Below are 13,898 nucleotides of genomic sequence, written 5' to 3'. Positions count from 1 at the left end.
CAAAATTGCTTGTTACATCATACTATGGTATCTTTTACGAACGGAAAAGTCGCTGTTTGTATTCGAGTTTCCACATACACATCTCAATCATGCGGTCTGCTCTGAACGGATTTCTCGCGGCGGCCCAGGTCGTGGCTACCTGTTTCATGGCCTGGAAGGCTCTCTGTTTATGGACCGGTACACCATACCCGATTATGATAGTTACAACCGAGTCCATGCTTCCCGCTTTTGCGGTAGGAGACGTCCTGCTGATCTCCAACCACGATCGAAATGTTGAAGTGGGAGACCTGCCGGTATGCTGGTTACCTAATCGCGAGTTCCCAATGGTTCACCGGGTACATCGCGTCATGTATTCAGACAAAGGACAGAACGACCTACACTCAATGTAGGTAGATCCTACTGCGTTACTAAAGTGATCTCAGCTGATTCCAGACACCTTGCCAGGCATAGCCAACCACAACAATTCATCTTGACCAAGGGAGACAATAACCTTATTGATGATACGCTATTGTATCCCAAAGGCCAGGACTACCTCACCCGAGATGAGGTACTTGGCTTCGTGAGAGGATACGTACCACTCATCGGATGGATCGTGCTTGTTCTGCAGGACTTTAGACGGCTGAGGGAGCTCACTGCTATATTTTGTCCGGGTGTCTTTGGATTGACTAGCTGATCTATAATATATGTATCTACATAAAAGTCTTCAATATACTGGATTCAACAAAGCGTGATAGATCTTCGGATAGATCCACAAGGGAGAAACGCAGAAGAAGAAGACGAAGACCCAGAGCATGCCCGTAACTCTTCGCACCACCTGGCGTAACAACCGTGCCCCGTTCAAGCCGCCAGAGACCTCGGAGTAATATTTGAGTAACAAAGTCTCACCCGCAGCAGCAAGGAAACATATCTCGAAGAACAAAATGTCTCGGAAGAGGGCGGCATCTCCCAACGCCAAACCGACCAAGGAATGCGAGAGGCCGGAAATCGCAAAGACAAGAAACGCGATTACTGTCTTCTCCACACTTGAGCCCGGCTGTACACCCAGAGCATGCTTCGAAACAAGCCGCGCATAGAAGATGTACGTGGGTATAGTCAATTGGTGCCAGAATCGGCCCCAGAACTTCCGCACGCTGTACGCTTGCACTGGGCTCCCAAAGAGACAAGGCCACTCTTCAGGAGAGTCAAAGCGCAAGAGGGCCACAAACACAATAGACAAAAGCGAGTGGTAGAATTCCAGAAAGAAGTAAGCGCGCCACATCCATTGGACGGACATTATGGCCCGAACCTGCAACTGGTGGGATGATAGCTGGGTGAAGGCGGGCATCTCCATTGGTGGCGAGAAGTCGGAAATAACGACTTGGCCGAGTGCACGGATGAAGACTTTCTGGAAGACGAAGCGTTCAAACCCCCACAGCACTGCCGCCTTCGCAAGCTTCATGAAGGCAAAACGTGCCAGGTTGATGGGGCCAGAGTCGCTTGATGTAGCTTCCCTCTCAAGGCGCAAGTTCGAAAGCCGTATTGGTAGATGTCGAGGATTGTTCCATGTTCGATAACAGTCAAGGAAGGTCGGGCTCCAGTCATGGTGTTTGATTTGCCTCGCCTCGGGATTGACATCATGCGTATCGAAGACAAGGATTTTGGCCGAGTAAAGAAGATAGAATACCAACAGGCTTGCAAAAGTGCTATCAGCACCAATCATCCATGACAGCCTATAGGATGAGGCCAATGCCAGTAGAGAAAGTAGCCAAATTGGAATTAGAAGCAGAAGGCGGATTTGTCGGCGCTGTTTGAGACCGAATATGGTGAGCGCGCTCGCTATCGCGTAGTAGAATAAGGGGAGTAGTGAATTGAGATTCATGCTGGGCGTTCATATTACGAGAGTTTTGGCGATGGTGCGATTGAGAGTCGTAGAGGTTTGGAGGATAATACCGGTGGACTGAAGAGCTGCTGAATGTCAATAATTTACTCGCGGGGATTATGTCTGAGACGGGTGGGTTAGGGCTTCCCCACTGCCATCATCATGTAAGGCCCCCGATATCGCTTACAGAGGAAGTGGAAGAAATGTCTCCGTAAGAAATCTTTTAATCAGCCGCTCCCATTTAGCCGTCTTGTCCTATGAGTATTCTCCGGTACTCGGTACAAAATAGAATCATGCCAATCGATGTATGCTATACGCCAACGCTCGGAAGACCTACGCCACGTACGTAACCCTCTCAGCCATTACATCCAACAATATACCTCCATGACAAGCATGCTTCGATCTGCTAGGCAATGCCCCTTACCCTCCCTGTCTACCCCGTGGGGCCCTCGCTACTATAAGGTTGGGGGCCAAACGCCGCTAGCTTCGCCGCTGAGGCGCGGTTCCTGCAGACCCTTGGGGACCCGCTTACTTCGAACGTTGGTCTAATTGGTCTCCGCGTCAATTCTATCACGGACTCTGTCCGACATAAGAGTTCAACTTCGCGGCTGAGGCGTGTTCCTTGGCAGAGTCCCCTGCCCAGATTAGGCGACCCGCTCCTTTGGGGCGAGAATGTGGGTTTGCCAATCTATATACTTCGTATGACCTGCCCCTTTTGAGGATTGCCAAGAGGTAAGTACACGCCTACGAGGGATGTCTGAAGAAGAGGCACGTTGGTTTGACACATCAGCAAGATGTAGATCCACATCTAAAGGGTGCAAGCGGAAACCGCCCCCAACAACCTCTGCAGATCTTCACTTACTCAGTAACCCTAATGCGAGCAGTATCCTTGGGGCCATACTTGGCGTTGACTCTGAAGTATAGCATTGAGGCTCGAACAGCTTCAACCAACAGCCAAGAACCTGACCTGGTCAGGAGGTATCATGACTTCGCGAGGACTAACTCGATACCTTCAGCTCAGTCTCCAGCTCGCTTAGGTCTCCTCAATCATGGAAGGTTACGCGAGATAGATACCATGAAAGACCTCAATCCACGGTCTGCGAAAAGGTATAAGAACCCCCTCACCTCACCTCCATCTCGCTCTCCATCCTCATCAGCATCCTATCTCATCAGAACAACAAAGGCTCAAACCACCTCTCAACGAACCTCCCAAGTTCCAATCTCTCAATCTCATCAAAATGGTTTCCTTCAAGATTCTCGGTGCCGCCACCGCCGCCTACCTCCTCGGCCAGCAGGTCCAGTGCCCCTTCATCGCCATCCCTCTTGTTGCGGATGCCGTCGCCATGACCGTCGCCCAGGTTGGCTCTGCTGCCGCCAGCTTCGGCGGTGCTATTGCCGCTGCGCACTTCGCTAAGGCTCGTGGTCTTCCTCTGAGCGGCCGTGCCGTCGCCATTACCGCTCCCGCTGGTGTGCCCCAGTACAACTTCGACATGTGCGTTGACAGCTTGATGGACCCTGCTGTCACTGTCACTGTTACTGGCCCTGTCCAGAACAACGGTAAGCGTCTTCCCTATGTGGTGACTAGATAGAAGGGGGGCGACTGAGCTAACGTGGAACAGGTGTTCAAATCGATGGTCTCCCCTCCAACTGCATGGTTCTCAACAGCGTCTTCACTGGCGACGGTCTTATCCCCACACCCTGTGGCTCTGCTTGCCTTCTGTACAACAACCTGAACGCCGACCAGTACGGCCAGATGCAGTCCATTCTCGGCCAGGTCCAGGCTCTCTAAGCGTCCACGAAAGGACATCTTTGACAACGATCATGCCAACCGATTTGGATTGTTGAGGTTTCTGCTTTATTGATTTACTGTTATAGAGTATTCGGAGAATATTGAGGCTTTGTATATAGTTTGGCTATACACAAGACAATTCAACCAAGTCAGACACTAAACTTTCTCCCAGTATAGCCTTAGGAATTTGGGTCCTCTAGAGCAGATTCCGGGTGCCCCCACAGTACGAAACATTTTTTCTCCCCAAAGATATAGCTTAAGTAGCTACTCGATGACGATATACACACCCTAGAGACCCATCCAACCCTCACTTCGCAGGTCCTCAGACTCAGGCTGTTGAACAAACATAATTTCTGCGGGCGTTGAGAAGGGCCGAGTGTCGGTAGTGACTGGGGAGAACGAATGCCGCAGCCGACCCCGACAGGGATAAAATGGGTTGCTCTCCACCACGCTAGCAGGCTGATTTGATAAAGGGACCAAAGCCAGGAATCCGTGCTACCACATGCAGAGCAAACGTCAGCATTCATTAAGATATTCAGCCGACGCCGAGCAGGAATAGTCCGAGCCAGGGTACAATGGTAGTAACTAAAACATCTACCTTGACCACCCCGGAGGAGGAACATCACACTGCTCCTCAGCGATTACATCCTCCAGTTTTGAATCTTCATCATCTTTCCAACACCAGCAGTATGTGCCCTTAACGGCGGCATACTGAGCCATGCGGTTACTGCGTCTCTTGGCGCAGGAGCTGGGCGTATTATATCGCCACACGCCGGCGTTGTAGATGTGGTGTCGGTTCTTCAGGCACCCGAGGGGAGTTATATGGGTATAGTCGGTGCCTCGAGTGGACACCAGGGCTAGGTAGCGAGAGGACAGGAGGACGAGGAGCGAGATGAGTCCATTTTCATGATCTCGGGTGTTTGACTGGAGTGCTGTCCAGGGTTTAAGAAGAAAGATTGAGGGTTTGGTTGCGAACCATCCATGATGGTTTGTTGCGCGTGGCTGAACTCAACCGAGCGTGACTGTAGAGCCTAACCTACCTAGGTAGGTAGGTAGTATCTATAGTAGGTGGCTTTGATCAGCCAGCTGCCTGGGTCCACAATGGCTCAAAAGGATTGCTTATATATATGTTTTCGAATCACCTTTCTGGCGGTGATTTTAAAGTATAACCAAGACAGATACACTTTCGAAACCATGTTCTCGAGCTTCGATCAAGAGAAAAGTGACCGCTGTTTCTCGTCCCGATAAACCAATTTTAAACATCTTCCAATCTGTACTCGAAACTCGATTATGGGAGAAACGCCAACTCCTAAGTCCTTGCTTCATCCTTTATCGGCGGCACAAGCTTCAATCTCGCCAAATCCTCTACCGCTATTTTCATAGTCTCGTACGAATCGACAGTCCCCAAGAACCCCATGTTCCTGGCCTTGCGCATGCTCAAAGACAAAGCCCAGCCGCCCAGGACCGCCGAGTCGGTCATACCAAAGATCTGCGCGCGGATCTGAACGGTGAAAGGGTCGAGAACGAGGTTGTGCTCCTCACGCAGCTCTTTCCATGCGGCTTGGACCGACTCGAGCTCTGACCATTCTTGTAGACTGAATGTCGAGCGTGTTATACCAGTCGGTCCGTATCTACAGACTCGCAGTTAGCGCACGTCTGCTCAAGCTCCAAAGGGCCATAATTAGAAAAGAAAATAGTCATCGTACCCCCTTGGCGTCTCCGCATATCGAGAGTTAGTAACCCTATACTTCGCTTCATCTGCCTCAGGCGGAGCCCAAGTGGCGCCATACCACTCGGCCAACAGCGGCCAGAACCGTCCCCAGGTAAAGGACTGCCCATCCTGGATATTGAATGCGTTATTTTTTGCCTCGGTGGTAAGGACAGCCCACTCCTCAAAATACGCATTCAGCAAGCCCGTGCTTTGACAGAACTCGCGGTCCCAGGCTACATAGTCTCCTGGAAAATACAGTGGTTTGTTCAAGTGTGCTTGTATGGCTGCATAGATTGCGAGTCCGATCATGTGGTTTAAGGCGCCGTCGCGCACAGCGCCGATTATGTAGGATGGGCGGACAGCGTTCCAGCCGGCCCCCGTGGTGGCGCAATACGAGGCCAGCGCGTCTTCTTGAGGGTAGTAGAAGTTCGACTCAAGAGTGACCCGTGGGTCGTCCTCGAAGGAGGGGTTGGTTGCCGGGCCGATGTGGAAGCCGTATTGTTTTGCGCCTGTTTGTAGGAGGAAGCGTTTTGGTTGCAGGTTTGCGAGTTGGAGGGCGTCGAGGAAATTGTTCAGGAGTTTTGCTGTATCATGTTAGTCGGGTGATGCTGGGGGCAAATATATCGGGGCTCGTACAGTTGACTTCGGTCATCGCCTCCGCATCCGACCACATACCCAGGACATTGCCGTCTTGTGGTGGCTGCATATACGAGAAGAAGAAGACGTAGTCCCTAATACATCCTTCATTAGGAAAAGTCCATACAAACCTGTTAGGTTGCGTACACTTTAGAGATCACACTCAACCGACTCGCAATATTCGACACTTCGTCAAGAAAGTCAATAGAGATATGCTCCACCCTCTCGGCGCCATCACCGAGATCAGTAAAGAAGTTAGCGGGCGGGGTCCGACGAGAAAGACAGTAGATTTTGCTCCAGCGCTCCGATGCCGCTGCCAGCACGCGGACCATATGGTAACCAGAAAGACCATTTGCACCAGTTACCACGGCAGTGAGGTTGGACAGCTCCGGGGTGTCAGGGTAAGTGGGCAGCCCCTGGAACGGTCCTTGAGATTTAACCACTTGCGTGGTTGGCATGTTGGGAGGTATCCAGGAAAAACCTTACCTAGGTAGGATTCTACCCAGCTCCTCATAAGGGAATGAAGGTTGGGTTTATCTGCTCTTCTCGTGGAACTTGGGAACCCCGCACCAAGTCTATGCAGCAAATGTCAGACGGAGCCAATAAGGCGAGGTGAATTAGTGGGACATGACTGAGTTGGCGGGGTAAACTTGTGACAGGGATCTGGAACAGGGGTCAGATATAGGCAGTCCTACTATCCATGGATATTCAAAAGGCAGGCCGAGGCGAAATTTGTGCGATACCATTGCAATTGGGAGACCTTCTCAGTAAACAAAGCTCGAAGAGGGATGATAATATATAGATATTTATGGACGTCTTTTTTACGTACTTGTCTCATGGTTGGTGCCTAAAGTCACAGATCTCTGAAGGTATAACAGGAAATGGGATGGTGAGGTCTGCTACATGGAATTGCCTAGAGCCGTGGTCAGAAGTTGTATCGACAGGGTCAATCAGGGTTAATAGTGGATTAAATACATAGATACTGGCGTAGTTCAATTTTCCCTCAAGGCTTAACCAAATGCAAGAATTGTCGTCCTGCATTTCAGATCCCTACTTAGGGCTTACTCAGACCTAAGCCTCAAGGGTTCAAACGGTGCCCAGGGTATCCAATCAGGGCCTGATTGGACAAGTAACTAAGCGCCACAAAATAGCCACATGGCGGTGTAATAGGTATCTGATTAGTGATCGGAACTTGTCGGAAATAGAGCCTGCATAAGCTACGGGTATATAAACCCACGATTACTCCCCAGCAAAATATACCCCACAACTGTAACCAGCCACAGTATTCCTCCCCAGGCCTACCAGTACAACACAAAGCACCCTCTCCGCAATGTCGTCCCATCCCACTCGCACCATCGTTGGCATCGCCGTCCCCGACTCGTCCCTCATCACTGCTGCCCTTGACTACGCACAGAAACACAATGACCCCATGTCTTTCAACCACGTGCACCGCTCATGGCTCTTCGGCTGTCTCATCGCCTCGAAAGCACCCCCATTCCAAGCCCACAACGTCGACCTCGAAGTCCACGCCGTCTCAGCCATCCTGCACGATCTCGCCTGGGATCATACTAGCGTCTTCTCGTCGAAGGATAAGCGTTTCGAAGTCGACAGCGCAAACGCAGCGCGTCAATTTCTAGAGGACCCCGAGAATAGGAATGTCTTCGACGCCCGCCAGCGACAGCTCGTCTGGGATAGCATCGCGCTACATACAACCCCTAGTATAGCACAGCATAAAGAGGCCGAAGTGGCGCTATGTGCTATGGGAATTTTCGCCGACTTCGTGGGGTCTGCGTTTCCTGGGGGCTTGATTAGCAAGGAGGAGTACGACGCTGTGGTCAGCGAGTTCCCGTTACTGGGGTTTAAGGAGGGTGCTAAGAAGCTTATGTGTGGGCTCTGTGTGCATAAGCCGGACACGACGTACGATAATTTTGTTAGGGACTTTGGGGAGAGGTTTGTTGAGGGCTACAAGGAAGAGGCGAAGGGAAAGTTGGCGATTGATGTGTTGATGGGCTAGATTGAAGCCTATGGTAGGCACCTACCTAGACCAAGTTGTTTGGAAGGGGTATGGTATTCCAAAGTTATATGTGGAAGAATATTCGAATGAAGTAATCGCAAGGCTAGCAGTGTTTACGACGTACTTAGGTGGAAGCTAGGTACGCATAAAATCACCCTCCAGGCAAGAGTATGCTTATGGCTTTGCAGGTTCACTCTGACTCCATATCCATAACCGTGCTGAACACGCATCTGGTTGAGAAGACTGTCAATAATACACTCCCTTGTCAATCTGCCCAGCCATATTCTTCACTTGCGCTCAAGGTCAAGCTCCTCCCCCTGCCCTACAGGCGTGCGCTCCATCTGCAGTCTCACAAAGTCGCTCTCCATCACCGCCGAGACCCCCAAAGCCATCGTAATCCCCATGGCCACAATCTCCTCCAGCACCGCCATGCACAAATAAACCGTTGCGTTCCCGCCCAGCGCAAAGGCCCTGAAGGCCGTGTAATCCGCGAGCGCGGAGTAAAGCAGACGGGCTGCTAGAAACGGAGTCGAAAGGGCGATTGCGAGGAAGAGTTTTTTCTGGAAACGTCGCAGGGAGAAGGAAAGCTGGTAGAAGAGCCACAGGGCGAGAAGGAGGAAGACCGCGAAGACGGCGAGGAAGATGCCCATGGCTGCTTTGGCGAGCGCGCCGGGCTTGTAACTGTTGTTTGAGTCGGAGTCGGATGAGCTGACGCCTGCGATGCCGAGGATTAGGCCGATGAAGGTGACCAGGGTTATGAGTTTTATTGCCCTTGGGGGAGTCTTCTTCTCGATGTCGCTGAATGCCGGGGTTGGTTAGTAGTGTATCCACTTTCGTGCTGGATGGTGACAACTCACATCTGCCTCAGCAAACCGATAAACGTCAACAGCAAGGGTGCAAGACCAATCAACTGGCAGACCGCAATGGCAACCTCGACATCATACGACGGATTGTTAATCGATATGAGCGACGAGACGCTGCCGGCGATGCGGATGAGCGAGAGGGTGACGCCATACCGCCAGATCTTGCTGCCGCTGCGCCAGCCGGTACGCTTCCAGATGAAGATAGCGGCGACGAGGATGATGGGAAAGTCGATGAGTTGCAGAATGGCGATGCCGTCCCAGTAGGTGACTTTGCCCATGGTGTATTATGTGGTGATCGACTAGGAGGCTACAGAGGGGAGCAGAGAAGGGAATGAATATGAAGACAGAGAAAGCTGTTTGCCAGATACTCAGCAGAGACCTAGCAACATGAAGCCCTCTTTATATGCTCGAGGGCACCCTCTTCTCTGCACAGCCTGGATGCGTTGATTGGCCGAGCATCTCGACTACCCCAAGAGGATTAGTGGTCTCCAGCCCTAAGCTTACGCCTAGCAGCATCTGGGCTACTTGTTAGGGCAAAGCTGGTGCAGATCTCCACGTCAGCAGCCCCAAAGTGGGTACAGCTTAGTATGAATCTATACTACTTAGAGTAAGCCCTGCTAACCAAGCCTTTTACTAACTGTACTCCTACGCCCAGAACCTTTAGCTGCGCATTATTCGAGAGTTGATGCTTGTTTCTGCCACGTACCCGCAATGTCACCCCCCAACGCATCCCGCACACGGGCATCCAGGAACTGCGCCAATTGCCGGGCCGTGAAGCGTCGCGTAAGTCATCTCTTAGAAATGAAAGATCTAATCTGCATACTGATCGCCAGTATAGTGCGACCAGCAACGCCCCCACTGCGGCCAGTGCCTGCGCACCCGCGAAGCCTGCCCCGGCTACCGCGATGACTGGGACCTTGTCTTCCGCGACCAGACAGGGCACACCATCAAGCGGGCGAGCGTCAACAGAAAAACCACAAATAGCCCCAAGACACACGCAACTAGGGGTCAAGTGGAGAAGACCGCCAATCATTTCCTTCAAAGTCTGGCCTCGGCTTCCTCCTCCCGGTCTAGCCTACACCATCCTCCCCCTTCCAAAACCCTAGGTCCCAGCCTCGACGACATCGGCGTAAACTACTTCCTCTACGAGTTTGTCACCGGCGGCCGTGCCCCGTCACGGGGGTACCTAAACTACATCCCGCCATGCTACAGCGACGACGCCTCACGGCCAACACTCTACACCAGCATGGCAGCCGTGGGTCTAATGGGACTCTCAAGCAGCCAACAATCACTCATGCCGCACGCCCGCACAAAGTACGCACAGGCAATTGGCCTCGTGAACGACGCGCTGCAGTGCTCCGTTGAATCCATCAAAGACAGCACGTTGATGTCGGTGATCTCGCTAGGCGTGTTCGAACACGTCGAGAACTTCGAGTCGTGGGTGCGCCATGTGCACGGCGCCGCTGCCCTGGTCGTTGCACGGGGCAAGGGCCAGTTTACGACGCGGACGGCGCTGCTCATGTTCAACCAGGTGCGCGCTGATGTGACTACCGCGTGTGTGCAGACCGTCCGGCCGTTTCCGGAGGAGTTGCGCGTGCTGCAGGAGGAGGCTGCTCGGTGTGATGTGGATGGGTTGGGGCTCACGAGCAGCGCGTGCTGGCAGCTGGGGGTACTTGCGACGCGTTGTGCAACGCTCTTTGCGGGCGTCGCCGAGCAGTATCAGCAAAGGAAGGCGCGTGCCCATGCAGCTGTACATACGGCTGGCTCTAGTCCGGGGATCGAGTCAGCCCCTTGGTCGCGTTTTCTGACTGAAGCCATTGCGCTGCAGGCCGACTTCCAGGCCGTCCTTGGGCGTCTTTCACTTGAAGAGCCGTTCCATCCTACCGTTCTGCCGGCCAGCTCTCTATCTGGAGCCAGAGCTGGCCGCTGTGACACATACCCAAGCGCGTGGGCAATTCGACTCTGGAACAACGCGCGCATGGTCGAAATCATCGTTTGCGAAATCGCCTGCTGGCTCATCGACAAGGTCTGCGCCTGTCCCAGCACCACGGAGGACCTAGATCTGGGCAATGTCGATACCAATAGGCTGGCCATCAAGCGCCGTGCGCTACTGGGCGTTATGGCCGCGCGTGGGGATGATATCTTGGCCACCGTGCCGCAGGGCTTGGGGCTCCTACCACCATCGCCGGCTGTGCCTGCATGTACGCCTGACTACAGCGGCGGCCCCTCTGTGTCGGGAGGGTACATGCTAACCTGGACGCTGTATGCCGTCGCAAAGTCGCCGGTCGTCAGTCAACAGACGCGAGGGTGGATCATCGAGCAGCTGGAGGGAATCAGCAGGAGCGCGGGGATTGCGATGGCGCTGCAGCTCGCGAGGGAGATACCGACAGGCACGGTAAAGATTGGGGCTTGAAACATAGAGCGTGCTACCAGTAGATCTGTCTATATAGGCTGGGGATCGCGTAGAATCAGGATTGTACCTAGGGCTAGGGCTAGGGCTAGGTGAAATGAAACCCTAATCCCTGGATGACATATGGAACCTGAAGAAGAGGCTTGAATATAATTGTGCACTTCTAAAACCGAGCTCATTACGAGGATGCGCATCAAGCGCGTTTGAGTCTTGAGCATCCTAGATAGTCAGATAACCATAGCTTCCTGTGGTGATTTGATCACCACCAGTCCTTCTAGATCCGTCCTTGTTGTTCCTACCATAGGTATAAACCCAAACCAATGACGAAGTGGCTCCCTCACACTTGGACTCGGACGAACGCTGATACAATAGCTCGGGCGACTGCTTATATTCTTGCAAGAACATCTACATTGCGATGGCCCCACGTCCCAGCGAACCAGGTTGAGTCGAGCTCTGCGCCGACCGATGAAACTTTTTCCTATTCAATCCGGTGCTATAACAGGGATAATAGGAGCATTGATTCTATAGTAAACATTTTTTTGAAACTACTCCATAGGTAAGTGCGGCCTGCTTGGAATCCACAGAGATCAATAACCCGCATCAATAATGAGTTATAATTCTCAGTGCTGTAACTCAATATTTCGTCACTTGTGGCATATCTTCGCCAAGGAAGAGCGGTGTATTGTATGCGTTCATAGGATGCCTGTCACTGTTGCACACGATGCCTGGCTATTGGAAGCATGTTGCACTCATTGTTCCTTCTTACATATGCCACAACCCGCACCTGGACCTTCGTCGTCACGACAAGCATGCAGTGTTGGCCTGGTACCGGAATCCTCTCCTTCCGGTAGTTCGCTGTCAACAGGCCTGTTGAAGTACACATACCACGATGAGCTGGAGGGACGATCGGCCTTCCATGCCCGATGGCACTAAGTATGACGGCAAACAACTTCTTTCCCTTGTGCGCGCGGGAAAAAGCCCATTTCAAGACAAATGGGACGTCAACCATCTTATTCGAGAGGTTGAAGAACATACGAATACCCAAGTAGAAGACATTGTCGCCGTCAGTAAAGGCTCTAACAACTATGTAAATCCCCTAATGTGTACCCCACAGTCTGACAAAGCGCAAATCTGACTTCTCTCTAGGGTCTCCATATCAAGCCCTCGAACTGACCGGACCTAATGGTTCGACTTGCCCGTGGCGATCTCAATATGCCTGACTTCGATGGCTTTTCTATTGAATGGCAAGCACCAGAGGCTATGTTTGAAGCGGCTGTCTACAATCTCTTGAGCACGGAGACGGACATTCGAGCATCTCGTCTGCTTTGTCATCGGGTGCCAGTCCAATATCCTGGACCCAAGCTCTCTGTCCCCAAAGACTTGGCTGGATGCCGGCTTTTCGTGTTTGAGAAGGCGAAGGGAGTGGACAACGTTTGGCGCGAGCTTAGTGATATTGACAAGGTTTGTGCCTTGTTCAGCGATTCGATCATGTATTGCTAACATTTGGCAGATGCGCCTTCTTGACCAGCTAGCCGACATCAGGGCAGCTTTGTTCCACTATAACACCCCGTCCGATTTTATCCAGAGCCGTCTCCTTAGCCGCATCTACAACTTCATGCCAGAAACTCTAACTCAACCCATTGCCCCGACACGTGAATTCTGACTGCACGTCATGGAAGCCAAGACACATGCTACCATCCGCAACGAAGGAGACATGATCGGCTGGGAAGATGACAACAAGACCGTTGGGCCAATTGCACTGGCTGCAAAGGAGTCTCTTTTACGTGCACTTCCCCATCTAATGCCACCCGAAACCGCGGACAAATCACTGTATCGCCTTACTCTTGAGCATGAGGATTTTGGAAATACAACACCACAATTGAAGTCACCAAAAAGGAGGGTAGCAGCAGCGAGCCCCTTGTCACTTCCCATCTTTGACTGGGAGACAGGATGTATCGTGCCAGCACTCCTGTCCGACCCCCTGGTAGCCGTCAACCCGGTCGACCTGACTGCCAAAGAGGACGGAGATGCAACTGTGACCGGAATCCCGAAAGATGCTACGCAATCCGATATGAAGATATATTTTGGGTGGGCAGGCCATTATATCCAGGTGCGCTACTCTATTTTCCTTTTCCCTTACCCACAGCGATACCGCAACAAACTGACGTGGGATTAACCAATACTGAACAGAGGCTGTACAACAAGACGCCGGAGTACAAGGTCGCTATTCAAGCTGGTAAGGACATACGGTACTTGTGGTTCAAGTTGCGGGACTGGCGCGGTGGAGACTCGGAGAGGTTCTTTGGTGGACTTGGGAAATGGGCTGAGAAACGGATGCGTGAACTAGGAGTAGATGTAGACTGAGTTTGGAAACACATCGCTACATGCATTAGAGCGTTATCCACCTGGGCACATTCCACAGCTATCGATTCTCTACTAGCAGCAGCTAACCCAATATCTAGCCCTCGAACGCCACAAAGTCAACACTGGCAGTATGCCCCTCCAGGGTATGCAAGAGCCGCCCCTACTCCACCTCCCAAATGCGTACCGTGTTGTCCATCGTCCCCGTAGCAAGCATAAGACCGTCAGGCGAGAAAGCCACACTGCGGACGTCGGC

At 52.2% G+C, this 13,898-nt stretch overlaps 7 protein-coding genes across 7 annotated transcripts; 4 read left to right on the top strand and 3 right to left on the bottom strand.

Annotated features, from left to right (window-relative positions):
• Nucleotides 1–703: 703 nt before the first annotated feature.
• BDW74DRAFT_177374 (wax synthase family protein) lies at nt 704–1,858 on the bottom strand (the record flags this gene model as incomplete). Its single annotated transcript, XM_073728879.1, has 1 exon — nt 704–1,858. One exon carries the CDS (start codon nt 1,856–1,858, stop codon nt 704–706), a length of 1,155 nt encoding a protein of 384 aa, XP_073585086.1.
• Nucleotides 1,859–3,096: 1,238 nt separating this feature from the next.
• BDW74DRAFT_177373 (uncharacterized protein) lies at nt 3,097–3,647 on the top strand (the record flags this gene model as incomplete). Its single annotated transcript, XM_073728878.1, has 2 exons — nt 3,097–3,415; nt 3,478–3,647. 2 exons carry the CDS (start codon nt 3,097–3,099, stop codon nt 3,645–3,647), a joined length of 489 nt encoding a protein of 162 aa, XP_073585085.1.
• Nucleotides 3,648–4,956: 1,309 nt separating this feature from the next.
• Nucleotides 4,957–6,452, bottom strand: BDW74DRAFT_177372 (SDR family oxidoreductase; the record flags this gene model as incomplete). Its single annotated transcript, XM_073728877.1, has 4 exons — nt 4,957–5,278; nt 5,354–5,942; nt 5,995–6,089; nt 6,142–6,452. 4 exons carry the CDS (start codon nt 6,450–6,452, stop codon nt 4,957–4,959), a joined length of 1,317 nt encoding a protein of 438 aa, XP_073585084.1.
• Nucleotides 6,453–7,271: 819 nt separating this feature from the next.
• BDW74DRAFT_141303 (uncharacterized protein) lies at nt 7,272–8,247 on the top strand. Its single transcript, XM_073722527.1, has 2 exons — nt 7,272–8,147; nt 8,197–8,247. Exon 1 carries the CDS (start codon nt 7,325–7,327, stop codon nt 8,006–8,008), a length of 684 nt encoding a protein of 227 aa, XP_073585083.1. The 5' UTR covers nt 7,272–7,324; the 3' UTR covers nt 8,009–8,147; nt 8,197–8,247.
• Nucleotides 8,248–8,295: 48 nt separating this feature from the next.
• BDW74DRAFT_177370 (uncharacterized protein) lies at nt 8,296–9,149 on the bottom strand (the record flags this gene model as incomplete). Its single annotated transcript, XM_073728876.1, has 2 exons — nt 8,296–8,806; nt 8,866–9,149. The coding sequence occupies 2 exons, from the start codon at nt 9,147–9,149 to the stop codon at nt 8,296–8,298; spliced, it is 795 nt and encodes a 264-aa protein (XP_073585082.1).
• A 113-nt stretch (nt 9,150–9,262) lies between these two features.
• Nucleotides 9,263–11,351, top strand: BDW74DRAFT_151757 (Zn(II)2Cys6 transcription factor domain-containing protein). The gene is made up of 3 exons (XM_073724249.1): nt 9,263–9,442; nt 9,527–9,654; nt 9,710–11,351. The coding sequence occupies exons 2-3, from the start codon at nt 9,583–9,585 to the stop codon at nt 11,282–11,284; spliced, it is 1,647 nt and encodes a 548-aa protein (XP_073585081.1). The 5' UTR covers nt 9,263–9,442; nt 9,527–9,582; the 3' UTR covers nt 11,285–11,351.
• Nucleotides 11,352–12,493: 1,142 nt separating this feature from the next.
• Nucleotides 12,494–13,645, top strand: BDW74DRAFT_177368 (uncharacterized protein; the record flags this gene model as incomplete). The annotated part of the gene is made up of 4 exons (XM_073728875.1): nt 12,494–12,742; nt 12,792–12,933; nt 12,991–13,391; nt 13,472–13,645. 4 exons carry the CDS (start codon nt 12,494–12,496, stop codon nt 13,643–13,645), a joined length of 966 nt encoding a protein of 321 aa, XP_073585080.1.
• Between the last annotated feature and the right edge of the window lie 253 nt (nt 13,646–13,898).

The sequence above is a fragment of the Aspergillus multicolor genome, assembly GCF_047715735.1.
Source record: "Aspergillus multicolor strain CBS 133.54 unplaced genomic scaffold BDW74scaffold_9, whole genome shotgun sequence".
Classification (NCBI taxonomy): domain Eukaryota; kingdom Fungi; phylum Ascomycota; class Eurotiomycetes; order Eurotiales; family Aspergillaceae; genus Aspergillus; species Aspergillus multicolor.
The sequence above is the reverse complement of the archived record's forward strand: the minus strand, read 5'-3'. Positions and strand labels throughout refer to the sequence as shown.